The 19760-nt window shown below is 53.8% G+C and overlaps 1 protein-coding gene and 1 pseudogene across 1 annotated transcript in view; both read right to left on the bottom strand.

The window, feature by feature from the left end:
* PTK7 (protein tyrosine kinase 7 (inactive)) overlaps positions 1 to 19760 on the bottom strand; it is a 60528-nt gene that overhangs the window by 20917 nt on the left and 19851 nt on the right. The window contains exons 2-7 of the mRNA XM_059078200.2: positions 3338 to 3625; positions 2847 to 2949; positions 2293 to 2483; positions 2047 to 2197; positions 912 to 1060; positions 415 to 681 (exon numbers count right to left, since the gene is read on the bottom strand). Of these exons, the coding sequence (XP_058934183.1) occupies positions 415 to 681; positions 912 to 1060; positions 2047 to 2197; positions 2293 to 2483; positions 2847 to 2949; positions 3338 to 3625 (1149 nt within the window). The remainder of the gene's footprint in view (positions 1 to 414; positions 682 to 911; positions 1061 to 2046; positions 2198 to 2292; positions 2484 to 2846; positions 2950 to 3337; positions 3626 to 19760) is intronic.
* LOC131764676 (large ribosomal subunit protein uL10 pseudogene) lies at positions 16862 to 17876 on the bottom strand (annotated as a pseudogene).

Genomic DNA, 19760 nt, shown 5'->3' with positions numbered 1-19760 from the left:
ATCTACTTCACTGATCTTTCTGGCCATCTAGTAGGGAAGGTAGTGAGTTATTAAGCCCTATTTTATGGGATGAGGAAACTGACCCCTGGCAAGGCAGGTGACTTTCTACCCATGGTCATTCCATGCACTGGGGACAGAGTGGGACCTGGGTCTCAAGACTCCCACTCCGTTGCTTTGTCCTCTGCAGCCAGAGGACCACTTTTCTGGCACCGCAACCTCTGTGTCTGGCTCGCCACTGTCCACTCCAATATCACCTCCCAGCGGCTGACTGGTTCCCAAGCCGGCAGGGCTCAGAGCTGAGGCGGGGCCTCAGGTGAACACCAGGGAAGCCTCTATCCATCACGCCCAGAGCCCAAGACCTCCTGGGACCTGAGCTCCCCTCCTCGCCCCGCCCTTCAGGGCAATGGTGCTCACTGGCCACGGTGATGTTGACATCCTGTCTCCGCCAACCAGCCAGGTTGGCCGCGTGGCAGGTATAGACACCAGCATCGCTCTCGGCAGTGCTGGCAAACACCAGCTCAGGGCCCTGCTGGTAGACTCTGCCATGGGCAGGCAGACGGGCTCCCGCGTGCTCCCACCACACACTGGGCTCCGGCAGACCCTGCGGGGGCGGGCAGGCCACACGCTCCTCGCTGCCAACCGTGAACACCCGTGGCTCAAATGGTGGCATATCTTCAATCTCTGCAGGGATGGGAGCAAACAGCCTGGTTACTGTGGGGCCCAGGGCACCTGATGTTCTCCCGCAGCAAGCCTTGCCCTTTCCAGCACGAGCCCTCCCCGTGACCTTCGGCATCTCCTCTTTCTCCCTCTGCTCTCCAAGCTGCTCTGAGTGGAAACAAGAACCTAAATCTCTACACGCCCACAACGTTGAAGGCGGCTCCCACCTCGGCATCCCAGACCCAGGGACCCACCTGCCAGGTGGAGAGTGGCCTCTAGGATGACAGGAGGGCCCCTCTGGCCCTGGCCCACGCAGCGGTAGACCCCTGCGTTGCGCGGCCGGACCTGGGTCAGCAGCAGGGACCCGTTGGCAAACACCGTGGCTCTGCGGACGTGCGGGGGGCTGTGGAGGGGAGAGAGTGCTCTTTGAAAGGAGTGGCCCACAGGCCTCCTTCTGGAGAGCAGCCAGTGGAACCCCGTCCTGCACAGGTCAGATATGCAGGAAGGAATCAACCAGGAACAGGGCAGAGAGAAGGAAGCCAACACGCCACGCTGGTGTGTGCCTGTGTGCCTGTGTGTGCACGCGCTTGTTCGTGTGTATGTGGAGGTGTGTATTCTAATTACAAGAGACACAGCTTTGGGGCAGCCAGGAGAGCAGCAGTGCAAGTGGGAGGCAGCAAGCAATCAATGTGGAGACAGAGGGGCCACCTTCCCGCTGAATCAAGATACACCTGCTGGTAAAGCAGCAGCTCCAGCACCAGAAGTCCCTCAGACGCACCAGATGGACTACTGATGATGTCCTCAGGGCTGCAGCCAGGCGGGATCCCAGCCCACAGCCTAGGGAGCCACACCTCCAAAGGACCATGGCCACACCTGGCACCACACAGGTGGTGTGGTCTCTGCTCTCATAGGGCCTGGATGAGGACAGAAGTCCCTATAGAGGGCCTGACACCTCTCAGCACCTTCTGGTAATGTTTGCTTCTTCCAAAAAAAGTGTGTGTGCGTGCATGTGTGTAAGTAAGGTATCCTTGCCCTCTGGGACCTCCCTGTGCAGACTGTGATCCCCCAGGTCCCCTGTGTCCCTCCATCCTTGGTCTCTACCCCCCCATCCTAGAAGACCCATGTGGGCAGAAGGGGAGGGGAGAAAGTAGCAGAGCCATCGCTGGCTCACAGTGTGTCTGTGGGAACTGGAAAAAGATGCCCTTCCTGGAGACCCTTCCCTTTGTTGGACTCATTTCGTAACAGGAAGACATTCTACTGCCATCTGCTGGAAAGTCGAAGTAGTACATGTATAGATCTATGATATCTGTAATAAGAACTTCATTCCCTTTTAGAAAACCATACACAACTTTTATCACCATACTGGAGAGCTGCTGCCAGATGCCTTACCGGCTGCGGTTAGTGATGGGAGTCTCATCCTCGAAGACCCACTGCAGGCTCGGGGGCGGGTGGGCTGAGAACTGACAGTGGAACATGGCCTCCTCATTCCTTGCCACTACCACGTCCTGGGGAGCCAGTACCACCCTGGGAAAGCTCTCATCTGGGGTGAGGGAGGCACAGACACATGAGCAGGCAAGGTGGGGAGGCCCCTCCCCCAACCGCAACTCACCTTCTCCATCCCCGCCCCAGGCTCACCAGCAATGCTCAAGGTGAAGTTCTGGCTGCTGCAGGCCTGGCCAAAGGCATTGTGGGCACAGCAGGAGTAGATGCCACTGTGCTCAGGGCCGGCTGGCCGGAGGGTCAGGTTCTTCTCCTTAATGCTGACCGTGTGGTTGCTCTGACCATCAGACAGGGCGCTCCCATCTTGGAACCACTGGTAGGTGGGCCTGAGGGGCCGAGGGGGTCAGCAGCAGGGGGGCAGGGGGTTCTCAGGTGGCCGGTAGGGAGAGCCAGAATCAGAGGGTCAGGGCTAGACCCCTCAATTTACAAATGGGGAAACTGAGGCCTGGAGAGGGACCGTGACTTGCACAAAGGCACACAGTTCTGGGGCAGAATCTGGCTGAGATTCTAGATTTCCCAGCTCCCAGAATCCGGGATCGCTCCACAGCACAGTGCAGCCCCTTCTCTGGTGACCAGGGCCCAGTGTGGAGCAACACGGGGCAGGGGCGGTGGCAGAATCCACCGTCTGAGGAGGCAGCTCTGTCAGTCCAGAAGAACCCTTTCCCTCCCCACCCTCAGCGTCTCCTTACCGAGGGTGCCCATCAACGTGACAACGCAACATGACCTGGGTCTGCGGCTGGATCTCGGCTTCCGAGGCTGGATGCTTCAGGACCACAGGACCGGACTCAATCCCTGGAGCAGAGGCCATGGTTGCAGAGGGAGGGGCGGGGCAGAGCAAGGGTGAGAAAGCAGAGGAGAAGGAGGACAAGCAGGAAACGATGGAACCTGGAGGCTCTGGAGCCAAGAGACACTGGGGCACACTGCCTCACTGCTCCTGCCATTTGCAAAAGTATCTGGCAGATCAATGGGTTCAAGACTTGAAGGGGAAAACAAATAAATTCTGGAAAAATTAAAACTTTTTAACTTCCTCTTATCCACACAAGCAGAGAGCTGACCCCAACTGCATTCTCCCTGCCCCATTCAACTGGAAATGGGAGAAGCTGAGGCCAAGGAGGAGTCCCGCAGGGCTCAGGAGTTGAGAGTCTAGAGGGAGGGGGCAGGCACAGCCCCCGGATCTCACATTTGATGTTGAAGGAGGCATTGGCACTGCGGGCCTCCTCTCCGGTGGCATCATCCCGAGCCACGCACTGGAAGGCTCCCGAGTCCTGCAGCCGGTCCACAGCTGCGAAGCTCAGGCTGCTGCCCTGGGCGAAGCGCCGCTCGGTGTCCTGGACAGGGGCCCCATCCAGCAGCCAGTACACGTGCACTGGGCCTGGGGCCTCGACCTCACAGCGGAGCAGTGCCCGGCGCCCCTGCAGCGCATCCTGGGAGGATGGCTCCTTGATGAAGACAATGGTTGCCTGGGCACCTGCAGATGGGGAACACGGGAGAGGCAGGGTCAGGGGGAGCTGCAGCCACTGTTCTAACACAGGTCACCCACTGTCCTGTGCACAGGAGACGTCCAATAAGTGCAAGCGAGAAGGATCATGAGACCACAATTGCCAAGTGTCCACCGAGGAACGTTTACACGGTGCTGGGCGCTCCGCAGGATACAAAGATGCGGTACCCTCCGGGACGCTAGTCTGGAGGCGGACACAGGATAAGGCAAAGTTCGTGCCAAATGAACGATGTGGGCAGTCGGTGTCTCTAGAACACCGAAGAGGGAGGGAGCCCCAAGGGCTAGGGGAAGGAGGGGATTAATGCCACATGGGACACTCCCTAGAGGAAGAGGGCCTTGGAGCTGCGGGACCAGAGCATAGGAAATGCCAGACCAAGGAGTGGGGAACATTAGCAAGCAACCCTCCCACCATCTTCAGAATGCAGGACACTGAGCAAAGTTAAATCATGATCCAAAGAGCTTCTTGGAAGGATTACTGGCACTCACATACCCGCTGAGCGTCCAGCATCAGAGGTGGCCACAGGTCAGGGGGGCGGCTTTGAATCCCATCCACAGACTGCTCTGCAGCCCAGCATTCCCCAGGGGCGTCTTTGGGAGAACCCATCCCATCACAGGAGAAGCCAATATTCTCTTGAACTGGCATTATTCCCAAAGACATGCCAGGGCCACCCCCACGTCCCTCTCTCCATCCTTCAGGATCTGTCTGTGGCCAAGGCTGGCTCTTCTGTGCTAGGTGAGAGGTGAGCTAAGTGGTCCCAGGTTTTCACCTGAAGCCACTCCCCCTCCTGCATGGCTACAGTTCAGCTCTGGCGGGGGTCAGGGGGGCACCCTTGGAGGAAGGGGCCCTGAGTCAAAGGTGGAACTGTAGCCACACAAAGGGGAGAGTGAAGAGCCTGTGCAGAGTGGCAGATGGGCTGGGGAGGCGGAGGGCAGGGCCGGGCAGGTGGCATAGTTACCAAGCAGGAATTATACACTGGGCTTTGTTCCTGGTCCACGTGGGCGCCCTGCAGAGGCCCGGAGCTGCGGAGCCCGGGACACCAGCCACCTGGGGAGTTTTGGTGGGCGGGGGGGGTGCCGGTGATGGCACAGAGGAGGATGTGCTGCCCCTCCAGGAAGAAGGAACAGGCCACCTGGGGCTGCTACGTGAAGAAGCAGGCTCTGTCTCTGGCCAAACTGGGCCCAGCAAGGGCAGGAAGGAAGAGGCTAATGGGGTCCTGCCCATCCCATCCCAAACCACTGGAGACTGATCTTGGCCCAAAGAGCACCCTTCCAAGTCCCTGGGCGGAGTGGGGGGAGGGGGTTTGTTTCTTTAGGGCACAAGAACCTGTCTCCTCATAAAGTCAGTTTCAAGACAAGTTCAGGATCCCCCAGGGCTGGGTCCAGAGGAAGGGCTGACCCGATGTTGGTCCGCTTCCCAGCATTCCGGAGGGGCCGGCCCGCAAGGCACACAGAGCCGAAAGGGGCTGGGAGCTCCCGCATTACTTATCATTGGGCTCCTGCTGGCTCTCTGGATGGGACAATTCTCCACCTCGATGGGCTACCCCACCCACTGTGCAAGTTAGCAAATCTGCACCCAGTCACCCTAACAACCCAAACACCCCCCGCTCACTTCCAATCTCTGCACAGGAGTGTGGTCCTGCCCCCGCTGAGCAACGTGGTACAACCCCTGTGTAGTACAGATGGGTGGGTCAACTGAGGTCCAGAGAGATGAAGGGATTTGCCCGAGAACAAACAGCTAATTTGTGGCAGGGGCAGGACCATGACCCAAAGAAGCCAACTCCATACCCCACGCTCTTCCCAGCCCCGCCCAGGAACTCAAAAGCAATCCTGGAGGTGTCTGATCTCAGAATGGGTCTCACTCCCCGCAGCCAGGTAGAGACATAGACACACCTCCTGCAGACAACGCCAGGCTCACAAAGGCACTCAGCGAACACTAGCTGAACTGAGGTGACCTCAGAGGAAGTGTGGGGCAAGAGCTGGCGGACACAGGGGCGACCGGAACACTTCCCGACCCCCACTCCTGACACAGATGGGCAGCCTCGCACCGAGGCCTCAGCGGGCCTCTGCAAACGTGACTCACCCAAATCTTGGGACTCTCGACCCAGAACGAAAGATGCTCATCAAAGCCCAGAGAGAGATCATCCGCCTCAAAGTGTAGATGACTCCCCACTTCCCAGCTCAGCTTCTCCAGACACAGTGGGGGCCAGGAGTCTCCTCCACACACAGGAGCGTCAGTTAAGCGTTTGCAGTCAAGTCCAACTTCATCCTGCCCATCACACTCGGTGTGCCTGACCTTGGGTAAGGAACACAGACCGTGCCCCAGCTTCCTCTGCCTCTCCCACGAGGCTGTTGTGACTCGAAAACGCAGTAACACATGCGAAGTGCCTTGGATGAGCTCGCTCGGCAGGCGGCTACCGTGGTCCTTACCTCTATCACCCATCCGGCCCAAGGACTCGAGTTTTAGGGATATTAGAAAGCTCCCTCCATGCAAGGCCCAGCACGATCTCAGACCCCAGATGGGAAGGGGTAATCAGGTGGGGGGTAGGATGGAGGAAACGGGGCTGTGGGGTTGCAGGAACCACAGACCACTTGCCACAGAAACCTGAGCTGGGAGAAGAGATGGCATGACTCAGAGGGACCCCAGCTCAGCCTCCAGCATCCTGTCCTGTCCCGGGGCTGGAGCTGCAGGATCTGTGGTGAGACACTGCATTCCCAGACTGCCACTCAGAGCCCCCTCCGCACCCCCAAGAGAGGGCCTGGGAAACATCAAAGCCGGCCCCGCGGGGCCCTCTGTCCTGACGTCAGCTCACAGCAGGTCCTGGTTAGTGCTTGGCTGGGGCAGACTTTAGATGTTACAGAAGGCAGGGAGGGCAGCCACCAGGCCTCCTCTAAGACCCCGGCCCCTGCTCTGAGCCCACACCCCTGGCCACCAGGCTTCTCACGCAGGAGCCTGGCCCAGTGCTATGGCACCCACGTTTACTGTGCCCAGTCTGGCCGTCTGCATGGTCTGCAGGAGAGGCTGGTCTGTTGTTTTGTTTGAGGGGAAATGGGCAGACCGAGGAGCCCCTGGCAGATATGCCAGACTCCAGACGGGGCGGGGCTGGGAAGTGAGGGACTCTTCAGAAGCTTCGGCTGAATGATGGAGAAGGAGGAAGGCTCTGGGGATAGAGATGGTACCTGCCTCGAGGTGGCACAGTCCCCAGCACATCCCTGTCCCTGCACCACCTGACTTGAGGATGCCCCCAGGGCTGTGGTCCAGGGAAGGCCTGCTCTGGAAGCACACCGGTCCTGGGCTTCCCAAAGCCGCCCCCCTTTCAGAGTCCGGTCCTCCGTGCATCACACCTGCTACACCCAGGCCCGCACGGAACACCTGGCCCACATGCCCCTCAAGGAAGCTGCTCAGCATAGCAGCAGCCAGTGGCCCTGCCGCTCCCTAGCAATGCCACCTCCACTGGCCTCTCCCTTGACATGAAATGAGGACCCCAAGCCCACCACTCAGGGGCTGTGTGAGGCTAAGTGGGTTCATAAATGCAAAGCCCATAGCACAGCCCGGAGCACACAGAGGGCATGGTGGGCTCAAGAAGCACTGGCACCATGACCAGCAGGCAGAGTCATCTACCTACATCAGGCACGACCCCAAGAGAGCTGGTGCTGCAAATACCCAATAAGGACATTTTCCAAGCCATTTCCTTGGCTCCTCAACGGCCATCTACATGTAGACACTCACTCTGCCTGCGCCCTGGCCCCAGCCCCGCGAAAGGGCTGTGTGGGCAGCGGCCCAACTCCCGCTCCCCACTCCCCAGCAAGCGTCTGGTCTGGTGCCCGCCTTTCCTTGATGCTCTCTGGGCTCCAGGCCCAGTCGACCCACGTGTATATACGTGTGCATGTGCACACACACATGTGTAAACATGATTTTATGGAGAGCAGCAGGAAGTTTTTCTGCTTTGATCATTTCAGCTACTTCGGTCCAAGTAACCATCTGGGCCACTCAACTACCTGTCTCCCAGAGACCAGTCCTCTTGGTCTTGGAAAGACAACCCCCGAATCAGTACAGGTCCCAGAACCTGCCAAACCTGACCAGTTGATTCCATCTACCTTCTCTCCCTCCTACTACAGAAATTCCATCCTTCGGACAGCTGCCTTGGGACCAGGCAGAGGTACCAAGATGACCCTGGGTGGCCCTGGCATGGGCATCCTGCATGGATTGCGTAATTACGAGCGACTGTGACCTTTCTCACGCACGAGGCCAACCAGCCACAGGCAGGAAGCTGACTCCTCCATACCCAAGACTCAGTCACTGGTTCCAGGACCCACGTCCCTGTGGGGACATCCTGCCCCACGGATGACCTCGAGAGCACAGGCCAAGGCAGCTCCTATTGGCCATATGGTCCCCTGAGGGAGAGGTTTGCCAACTTCCTGTGCCCCATCTGGGGCGACAGCATCAGGACACAGGCCGGGAGAGACAGCCCTCAACCCGAGAGGCACAAATGCTCTGTTCCAGGAAAGAGAGCAGCCCCAGGCCTCCTCACCCACATGAGGATGGCCCTGCTCACTGGTTCCCTCCATGTGGAAACTCTAAGGACACCAAATGAGAGGCCCCAGGGGTACCAGGGTCCCTGCCCCACTTCTCCTCCCCAAGGGGCCAATGCACCACAGGACTTTGGCCTTCGGGGTCTAACTGGTGCACTTTCAGCTGCCCTGGGACGCTCCAAGAGTCCACGGTTCATAGGCATGCGTCATTTTTTTTGAGGAACAAATCTCAGTCTCTGTAAGAACAAGTCGTTTGCGTGAACAGCAAGCCCAGTCATCTCCCCAGTTCACCTGGGCCTGCAGGAACACAAAATGCTGCAGTGGGGTTTGTGAATCTGGAGATCTGGAATGTCCCCCTCCACCACCACCAGTCCACCACCAATATACCACATGTGGTTTTAGCACCAACAACCCTGTATGATGATAAGCCCCAGAAAATCAGGGTTCAGAGGGTTGCTGAAAAGCCACCACAGCTGACTCAGAGACCCAGAGGCAGAGCACAAAGTTCTAGCTGCCCCCCACCCCCGCCTCGGCCCCATCTCCCGAGTGCCTACAGAAGGCCCCAGGTTCGCTGACAGCAGCCCCACGGCCCTCCACAAGCCATCACAGCCCTCACTTGGAGCCATGCGGGAGGGAGCAGAGCCAGGGACCCAGCTGAGTTTTCCTGTCCTGGGGTTTAACTGTAAATATCTGGAGAGACTCCCACATCCGTATTAGAGAAACAGAACAAAATCACCAGGGATTAGCACAGAAACAACCTAGCGGGCCAGCTCTTCTACCTTAGATGAAAACCACAATTCAGCCCTGCCCTGCCCACTCCTGGGAGGCCCTGGAGGGCGAAGATCAACCTCTGATGGCAGAAGCGGGTCCTCGCGTCCAGTATCCTGCGGCATCCGAGCCCAGAGGGGCAGATACACCGGTTGGGAGATGTGCTTTAAGAAGCTCCTCAGGGCTTCCCTGGTGGCGCAGTGGTTGAGAATCCGCCTGCCAATGCAGGAGACACGGGTTCGTGCCCTGGTCCGGGAAGATCCCACATGCCGCGGAGCAACTAAGCCCGTGAGCCATGGCCGCTAGGCCTGCGCGTCCGGAGCCTGTGCTCCACAACGGGAGAGGCCACAACAGTGAGAGGCCCGCATACCGCAAAAAAAAAAAAAAAAAAAAAAAACCAAGAAGCTCCTCAGCCAGCAGCCACACCACCTGATCCTCGCACCAGCCTGTCTTCTGCTGGGGCTCAGAGGGCCATACCTAGGACACACCCCTCGCCCTTAGTAACCCTCAGATGGCTGCGATGTCTCCAAGGAAGCGGCCATAAATTAAAAGCTCAGCCAGAGTGAGGTGGTGTGACCAGGCAGAAGGAACACGGGGTAGAGAGACCTGGGTTCTAGTCCTGATACAATCCCTCACAAGTAGGGTGACCCTGACCGACCACCGCCCGCCACCAGGTAGTTTTATTATATGTAAAATTAGAGAACTGAAAGGATGTGACTGGACAGTCACCAAGACCTAGTCCTGGATTCGCTGGCACTGAGCCTGAGAGGCAGTTACAGAAACAAAGGGCTCACTCCCCAGAGTCCCCTTCCTGCCCCCCAGCCTCCAGCTGCACAGCCGGCCCCTAAAGCCCACGCACCACATGTAGGGCCGGCCCCGCCCGGGAGGGATTAAAAGTGATGCTGTAGATGGCAGGTGTGCAGTTAGAGGCAGCTGGGAGTTGCACACGGGGACCCAGCATCACTGCTGATGAGCTGACTCCCATTCCTGTGGCTCAACTTGCATCCTGCCTCCCCAGGAGATCCCGCCTCTGCCTCGGCCACACACTTGCACTGACAGCTCACTGCCCGTGACACCCCTGATATGCCCGCCTGTGCTGTGACCAAGAGCCATATCTTCCAAGCTAGACTGCAAGCTCAAGGTGAGCTTGAATGGGCACCTTCTATGTCCATTCTCAACATCCAAGGAGAGAGAGAGGCAGCAGCCAGCTGTCTCCTGAAGACGCCAGTGAGTGGACCTGCAGAAATAATCTACACCGCGGGGAAGGCGACGGGGATGCTGGACCACAAGACTGGGAAACGAGCCAGGAGCTCAGGCCCAGAAAGACTTTTGGGGATGCTCAGCTGGTGTGCTCAGGGACCCCAGAGGGGTCAAAGAGTCCGCCCCTCATCATCCAGAGAAGATGGAAAGGGACTCGCTGCAGGTTCCACAGCCATTCATTAGGGGGGCCCAGACCCAGGCCCCAACCAGGTCTTCCTCCCAGGTGCAGTGGCGAGTGGCCCAGGGACGCCACAGCAAGAACAGTGCCAGGGTGAGCCTGGGGGTGAGCTTCCCACGGTCTTTCTTGTGCAAGCAGAGGGCAAACTAAATGACAGTCTGGGGACTGGTTGGACCTGACTTCATCTATTAATTTTCAAGACAGGCTCAGAAAACTCTGGGAGACACCGTTTTCTGAGCTCTTTTTACTCATCGCTGAGGCACACACCCTAAACTCCCCATGCAGGGATAACATGATGCCCTGCCCTTTAGGTCGAGTGGCCTCAACTCCACTCAATGAGGGAAACTCCTCCCTGGCTCCTAAAGACGGTAAAATATCCCTTCGGCCTGTTCTGTCCAATATGGCAGCCACTAGCCACATGGAGCTATTCAAATGGAACTTAATTAAAATGAAACAAAACTGAAAACTCATTGCCTCTGTTCCACTAGCCATATTTTTAGTGCTCGGGAGCCGCATGTGGCTAGCGGCCACCGTACTGAACAGCGCCGATGTAGAACAGTTCTGTCCCCACAAAAAGTTCCATCAGTCAGCGCTGCCTTAGCTACTCTGACCGTCTGCTTCTTGCTGGCCCTTATTACGTGGACGCGTTATTTCTCATCCAAAGAACCCTCCACACAGACCAGCCGCATTTCACAGAGGAGGAAACTGGGGTCAAGGCTATCCCAACAATGGCAGGGTCGGGAACTGCCCCTGGGTCTGTCTGGCTCCCACATCTGTGTTGTTTCCACGCTGCCATGCTGGCTGCTCTTCATTTCTTTCACTTTATTCCCTTTTATCCATTGTCCTGTTTACGGTAGATCCTCTCTTTGTATGTGCTCTGGTCAAATGTGATTGTTGTTTCGCGTGCGGCTACTTTTAACCCATGTAGATGGTCTTGCATTATCACTCATTATGCCTCTCACTTTATTCCATTTAGCACTATGTTTTGAAGTGCCTTCCCTGTGGTCGTCACCTACATCCTGCTGTTTTTCCCAGTAGAAGAACATACTGTTGGGTCTGGGGGAGCAAGAAGAAAATGGATTTTTGAAAACAAGTTAAGTGGCTGAACATAGCTGCCCAGAGTTTGAAAATCAGTCTTTGAGCCTGCACCCTCCTCTCTGTCTGCCCCAGCACCCTGCCCGGGCCTCCAGCACTGCACCTAGCCTCACGCTGTGCCCCCCACGCACATGGGTATCAGCAGAGCCTCGGGAAACACGCATGCGGGCACACCCCCCCCCCAGCTTCTCCCGTGCCCCTTCCTCCTCCCACCAAACCCCAAAAGTGACTAAAGAGGTTGGCCCTCAGCTGGTTCCAAAGGCATAAGAGAAAGAGGCAGTCTCATACTTTTATATTTAGAAGTGCTCTGCAAACCACTTCCTGGAGCAGACAAGAGCGGGGAATGTGAGGACATCGCTTTGCTATGTGTGATGTGGAAAGCACGAGCCACCCAGGGCCTGCAGCAATGGGCTGCATGTACCACACACCCGATGACACGCAGAGATGCCGAACACATGTGCAGGAGATGAACGCGGCCCTCGGCAGCCTGGCCATCCCCTCGGGGCCAGGGCACAAGGCAGGGCCCAGGAGTCAGAGCCGGACACCATCCTCCCAAGTGCCCCTCTCCCAGCCTTCCTTTCTTTCCTTCTCCACCTGTCTGACCAACAGCTGCTTCTGGAAGCCAACCCTTCTCTCCTGGGAAAGGGTTGCTCCAGGCTTTAAACCTCAATCTGAAACACAAACAGAAGAATCCGGACTGAAGGAGGCGGTTTGGAAGAGCCAGTGTCTTCAAGAGGCAAGGGTGCCCTCCTCGCCTCTAGGCTGCTGGGGCTGGGTGTGGGGGGCAGGATTTTGTACAGTACCCACTGCTTTCTTCTGAAGGTAGACCTGCTGCTGCCATCAAAGGCCCTCCCCTCAGCCACCTCTGCTACCACATGTGGCTGGAAAAATATCGGAGAGGGAAGCTATCTGGAGGTGGGGATCGACTATTGTGGCCATGGTCACTGCTCCAACATCACTCAGATGTAACTGATGCTTGCCCAGTTGGGGGAGGGCGTAGTCGGGGGACAGAGAGGGGGAAGGGAAGGCAGGCCAGCTGCTTAATTAGAGTCAAAGCATCAGACATTTCCTAGACTCCTTATAAACTTCACTTTACAGCTTAAAATACAAACTCTCTAGTAAGACAAAACCAATTTTACTCTTTTATTTCTTAACTGCATCACTGATGATTTGCTCCTTTATTTTTTAAAAGAAAATAACCAAAAAAGAGTTGTTTTTGAAAAATCAGCTGTTCTGAAAAAGCATTCTGGCTAAAGATGGCAAAATATGTATTTCAATCTCCAAATCAGTAACAACAGATGAAAAAAATACAATCTGATGAATAACAGACAGAAACAATTCCTTGTAAGTTATTTTTAAAAGCACCAAAAACTTGCAACATATTACCAGATGCTTAAAGCCTAGGGATAACTGACTTTTGGGGGCCAGGGGGTGGGGTGGTGTTATAAAACATAAAGCACACACAAATAGCTAACGAAAAAAAAAGCCCCTAAGAGTGGCTGATGCAATAACTGAATAGCAAAAAAAATGACAAAGACCTAAAGTTTATTTTATGCCTACTCTGTCGATCTTGAAGTCAGGGTCTGGAAGGTACCAAGATCTGGCTTCACTTAAGTCTGGAACTGGCTGTCCCTCCATCCCAGGAGGTGCCTCTTACAGGCCTCTAAAGTCACGCAGAGAGAAAGAGAGAGAGAGAGAAGCAGACACTGATGGAGAAAGACAGAGGGAGACAGGAAGATGAGAAAAAGGGGGCTGGAGGGAGATTGATGGTGTGGGCGGGGGAAGGGAGGGAGGGAGGGGGTAGGGATGGGGACAGAGAGACCCAGATCAACAGAGAGACACGGACAAACTGAGAGACAAGAGAGTAACATACAGTCCTAGAGAGACCCAGAGAAAGGGACAAGAAAAACAAAGACCCAGAGCACACATATGTGCACACACACACATAAGCACACAAAATGCTCCCCATGACTGTAGAGTAGCCCCCAGCCCCACATTGACCCCTGCTTCCCCCGCCCCTGCCCCTGCCAAGTAAACCCCCCACAGGGCTTTCCCTACATCTCTAGTAGGGAGGGTCCTCCCCACTCCCTCCTGCCACCCAACCCAGGGGCCACAGGGACTCCAAACTCAGAGAGTCCCTGGCTACAGGCCATGGGGCTGCCCAGTATAACACTAGACATGGAAGGTTACAGCAAACCTGTAGCTGGGAGACCGGGGGAGTGAGGGGAGTCAGGAGGGACTCTAGATACACCTGAGTCAGACCACTCATAGTGGAGAGCCTCAAATTAGAGGCTCCTGGTAAATAATTCACCAGGAAAAATACAGTACCTTCCCTGGGCTCATCCATTATTCACCAAGATAAATGTACCATATTGTTACACTTCCTGACATCTAAAAATGGTCTGAGCCATTAGGCCAGGAGCAAGAAGACAGCAGGGCACTTTCTACCCAACTTTTCCAGAACCCCTGACCCAGCAGTCCTGGTGCTCTTGGAACACACTCTGTGGCTCCTCACACAAGGGCAAAGAAGTCAACTTCCAGAAACAGCCAGCCTGGGCTCAGACCATGAGATCCCGAGAGCAGGCCCGCCTCCACAGCCCTGAGGAGCCCAGGAAAGTCCTAAGTAAGACCCCCACTGTTCACCAGACCCCGGAGGGGTCAGCCCTCTCAAAGGGAAAAGGCAACCACTGTCTGTACCTGTCTAAGAGCAATTCTGTTCCTAGGAGGTTCAAAGAGTTTGACTTTGATACCAAATGAGTGTCACCTACAGAAAGACCTGCATCTGACTTGCACAGATGGCTCTGGGCAAATCACTCTGTCCTTCAGGCCTCAGTTTCCCCATCTGTAAAGCCAGCTGCTCCTTATCCTGCAGGGACGAAATGCCCCCTGGGAAGTCTGAAGAGCTGCACCACTTTAAGGCCCTGGCTCACAGTGTACAGGCAGGACGGAGATGTGACAAGAGCTCAGAGTCTGGAGTCAGACTGTCTGCACTTCAATTCTCCTCTCCCACTTACCGAGCATATGACCTTGGGCAAGCTGTTTATCCTCTCGGTGTCTCCGTTTCTGTAGCTATAAAATGGTGCTAATAACAGTATCTACCTCCTAGGCTTGCGAAAAGTAAATTCACATGTTAACCAATGTAGCGTGTTTGGAACAATGCCTGGCACGTATTAAGTATCATATAGTTTGGGCTCTTAGCCATTCTTGCTTGTCATTATTATGTTCGAGATTTTTTCTTTTTAATCTTTTAAGGGCCTCCATCCCATGAAAACCGCCTCTTACCCAGCGTAGGCCTTGGTCGGGATCCCTCTCTCACGCAGACCATTTGGAGCTGCCGACTGCCCTGTCTGACTCGCCATCCACTCAATCTCTGCCGTGTGGGTGTACAGGTTCTGAGCAGACCCTGGGGTCCAAAACTTTGTCCCACAGCTGCCCCACGGAGCCTTGGAGCCGGCGGGTCACTTAAGTGGGGCTCCACAGGGAAGCAGCTGACTGCTGGGACCTCTGCGCTCTCTGGCCCACTGCCCCGGGAACCTCCAGGCAGTGCCCAGATCAGCAGTTGCTCATCATTTCAGTCACTCCCCGACCTTCAATATGAAGAAGAGTCAGAGCGAGTCTGTCTGGGTGAAAATGGATCCAGACCATGTTGGAATGAGGCAGGCCTCTGGCCTCAAGGGACCCAACGGTAGTTAGGTGAGGACAGCACAGTGAACGTTTGGGTGCCAACTCATGCCTGGAGATAACTCTTAGGGTTCAGCTTTCTGATCCCGTAAGTCCCCAATGAGAGAGGACTGGAAAATTCTTTCCTTTATAAAGGAAAATATCTGACTACATAAAATAGAAGTTGTAAACAACTCTCAATGGCAAACAACCAATTAGGAAAATGGTTTCTAGCAATTGACAGAAAAAGGGCTGCTGGCCTTGATACACAGTTACTAACCATTCATAATAACTACTAAAATTCTAATAGTAACATGGTCAAAACAGCATGTCTTCTCAAAACAAATATAAATGATTAATAAATATAAGAAAACATTCCGGGCTTCCCTGGTAGCGCAGTGGTTGAGAGTCCGCCTCGGCCGATACAGGGGACACGGGTTCGTGCCCCGGTCCGGGAAGATCCCACGTGCCGCGGAGCGGCTAGGCCCGTGAGCCATGGCCGCTGAGCCCGCGCGTCCGGAGCCTGTGCTCCGCAACGGGAGAGGCCACAACAGTGAGAGGCCCGCGTACCGCAAAAAAAAAGAGAAAACATTCCAATGTACCAGTAACCTAATGAATGCAAACTGGAACATAAATGCAAATAAGAAATGCAAATCATTTTGCCCTATCAAATGAATGCCAAGTTTTTAAAATATCACTCAACACTGGTTGAGTATATGGAGAAAATGGTCCTCATGCCTTGCAGATGGGAGTGTAAATGATAATAATGTCCTTCTGGAAAGTGGTTTGGTAATATTATACCAATATCCTAAAAAATTCATGCCCTTCTTCCTTGGAGAAGTACCTGATTCCAGGTCTGGGCAGGAAATGTGCCGGATGAACCTGGAACATTTCATCATACAAGGAAATGAGCAAAGACAAGCAGGGCCGCATCAAAAGGTTCAGGGCCAGCTTGCAGAGGCTCCCGCGAGGCCAAGAAGGGACCTTTTAAGCTTCGTAAGGGTACGAACCACATGGCCTTAACACACTGGTAAGTTTAAAATCTGTGAGTTCACAATGATGTTTAAAAAAAAAGGGTCCAGAGGGGAGGGATAAACTGGGAGATTGGGATTGACATATACACACTATTACATATAAAACAGATAACTAATGAGAACCTATTGTATAGCACAGAGAAGTCTACTCAGTACTGCATAATAGCCTACATGGGAAAAGAATCCAAAAAAAGAGTGGATATATGTATAACTGATTCACTTCGCTGTACTCCTAAAACTAACACAACATTGTAAATCAACTATACTCCAATAAAAAATTTTTAAAAAGACACCAGTAATGCCAAATCATAAGATTTTAAAAATTAAAAATTAAAAAAATGTTTTTAAAATTTAAAAAAAAAAGAGCCCAAAGTCCTCCATTGGTCACCTTTTTTTTTTTTTTTTTTTTTTTTTTGCAGTACGCGGGCCTCTCACTGTTGTGGCCTCTCCCGTTGCGGAGCACAGGCTCTGGACGTGCAGGCTCAGCAGCCACGGCTCACGGGCCCAGCCGCTCCGCGGCACATGGGATCGTCCCAGCCCGAGGCACGAACCCGTGTCCCCTGCATCGGCAGGCGGACTCTCAACCACTGCGCCACCAGGGAAGTCCCATTGGTCACCTCTGAAGGATGCTAGAAAACCAACTCATTATTTTATTTTATTTTTTGGTAAGTGACGTAAGCCTTTATTTCCTTGTTTCACAAATAAAGCCTGCTGAGTTGGCTGCTTTTTGGCGATTAGTCAAAGAGACCAAATCCCATATACTCGTCCGACTCCTCCGACTCTTCCTTTGCTTCAACCTTGGCTGGGGCTGCAGCAGCAGGAACAACAGTGGTGGCAGCAGCCACAAATGCAGATGGATCAGCCAAGAAGGCCTTGACCTTTTCAGCAAGTGGGAAGGTGTAATCAGTCTCCACAGACAAAGCCAGGACCCACTTGTACCCACTGATGATAGAATGGGGTACAGATGCAACAGTTGGGTAACCAATCTGCAGACATACGCTGGCAACATTGCAGACACCCTCCAGGAAGCGAGAATGCAGAGTTTCCTCTGTGATGTCAAGCACTTCAAGGTTACAGATGCTGCCATTGTCAAACACCTGCTGGATGACCAGCCCAAAGGAGAAGGGGGAGATGTTCAGCAACGTGGCTTCACTGGCTCCCAATTTGTCTCCAGTCTTAATCAGCTGCACATCACTCAGTATTTCGATGGTGCCCCTGGAGATTTTAGTGTATCGCCTAAAGTATGGAAGAAGGAGGTCTTTTCAGGGCCCAGACCAGTGTTCTGGACCAGCAGAGTGACTTTGCAGGGCAGCAGCTGGCACGTCATTGGCCAGCAGCATGTCTCTGATCTCAGTGAGGTCTTCCTTGGTGAACACAAAGCCCACGTTCCCCCGGATGTGAGGCAGCGGTTTCTCCAAAGCTGGGTTGTTTCCCAGATGCCCTCGGATCACCTTGTGCATCATGGTGTTCTTGCCCTTCAGCACCACAGCCTTCCCATGGAGGGACATGCGGATCTGCTGCATCTGCTTGGAGCCCACCTTGTCTGCTCCCACAATGAAGCATTTCAGATAATCATTCAGAAGTTGGATGATCTTAAGGAAGTAGTTGGACTTCCAGGTTGCCCTGTCTTCCCTGGGCATCACGGCGGTGCATCAGGGATTGCCACGCAAGGTTTAAAGACGATGTCACTCACTCGAGGACACCTGGCGAGAGGCTCATTATTTTAAAAACTGGTCAAGAAGCATTTACTTTCCCTTCCGTGAACAGCTACACCTCAGGGTAACCAAACGGTTAATAAGGGGCGGTATATCCTTATAGACGTCTCCAGCTGATAAACAGAATATCACCATTTTATAGCCCCTAATGAAATACTGGATCTAGCAATGATTATTGACGGCTGCTAATTCCAGAGAGACAACCAGATGTTATGTGCCTACCTATGATAAAATATACCTGGAAAAACAAAAAAAAAAGTCAAATCTGACCCTGACGAAGCCTCCAGATCTATGTTTCATTATTAAAAAGAAGCTCTCAATGGGACTTCCCTGGTGGCGCAGTGGCTAAGAATCCGCCTGCTAATGCAGGGGACAAGGGTTCAAGCCCTGCTCCGGGAAGATCCCACGTCACGGAGCAACTAAGCCCGTGCACCACAACTACCGAGCCCATGTGCCACAACTACTGAAGCCCACGTGGCTAGAGCCCACGCTCCGCAACAAGGGACGCCACTGCAATAAGAAGACCACACACCACAACGAAGAGTAGCCCCCACTCGCCCCAACTGGAGAAAGCCCCCCCACAGCAACGAAGACCCAAGATAGCCAAAAATAAATAAATAAATTTATTTTTTAAAAAAGAAGCTCTCTAGAAGGAATCTGGAAAACAAGGGCTGAAATAGTTAACTGTGAATGCATTCTTCTGTTGCTCCCACAAACGGTTAAGACCTAATATTGTTGTTAACGTTTCATGTGCTTTCACCATCTTCTCCACCAGATTCTCAGCTCCCTGAGGTCAGGGGCTGGATGTCCACTCTTCCATCCCCTCCACTGTGGACGCCTTGCCCATTGGAGGAGCTTGGGAAATACCAGCTGATCTGTGGTGAGTTCAGTGGCCCCTGCATGATGTGGATCCAAACAGAGTTGAGCCCAATATGGGATCTTGGTCGGCAATTACATTAATTATCATTATTAATTCAACAAACAGTTATTTAATGCCTACCATGTGCCAAGTACTCTGCAAGACACTGGGGATGGAGAGAGAAAAATACAACTACTGCCTTTAAGTATCTCTGTTTAGTGGGGGAGTCAGACAAGTAAACATATTAATTACAATAGCGAAGGCTTTACTGACCGCTTACTGCGTGCCAGCCACTATTGCGAGAGCTTTAACCCCATTGTTAGTGCTTACAACCACCCAGTGAGGTAGGTACTATGACCCCTGTTATGCAGATGAGGAAACTGAGGCACAGAAAGGTAAAGTCACTGGCTCAAGGTAACACAGCTAATAAGTGACAAATGCAGGACTCATATCTCCGGTCATCTGGCTCCAAAGGAAAACCTATCATAATCACTAGGCTTTACCACATTATCACACAGCATGATGGGTGGGTGTACGATGGGTGAGTGCACAAGGCAGGCTTTTAACTCAGAGTGAGGGTATAAGGGGGCAGAGAAGCATCCTGGAAGAAGGCTCTTCAAAACAAGATTTTAAGAAGGAACGGGGCTTGGGGACTTCCTTGGCGGTCCAGTGGTTAAGATTCTGCAATTACAATGCAGGCAGCACGGGTTCAATCCCTGGTCAAGGAACTAATATCCCACATGCCACACAGCGTGGCCAAAAAATAAAAAAAATTAAATAAATTTTAAAAAGGAACAGGGCTTGGAAAATAGAAAAAGAAGCACAAAAACAAAACGTGAACTCAGGGTGATTCCGGATGCTCAGAGTTTAAGGGATGATGAGGGGGAACACAGCAAAAGGCCACTAGGACACTGGCTTGTGAGGGGTGGAGCAGGCAAAGGAGGTGAAATCCAAGTTTACCCTGCTTAGGCTGTCCCCGGACAAAAAAAAAATCACCAATACAGTG

The sequence above is a fragment of the Kogia breviceps genome, chromosome 10, assembly GCF_026419965.1.
Source record: "Kogia breviceps isolate mKogBre1 chromosome 10, mKogBre1 haplotype 1, whole genome shotgun sequence".
NCBI lineage: Eukaryota > Metazoa > Chordata > Mammalia > Artiodactyla > Physeteridae > Kogia > Kogia breviceps.
Note: the sequence above shows the minus strand (reverse complement) of the source record. Positions and strands in the feature narration are given on the sequence as shown.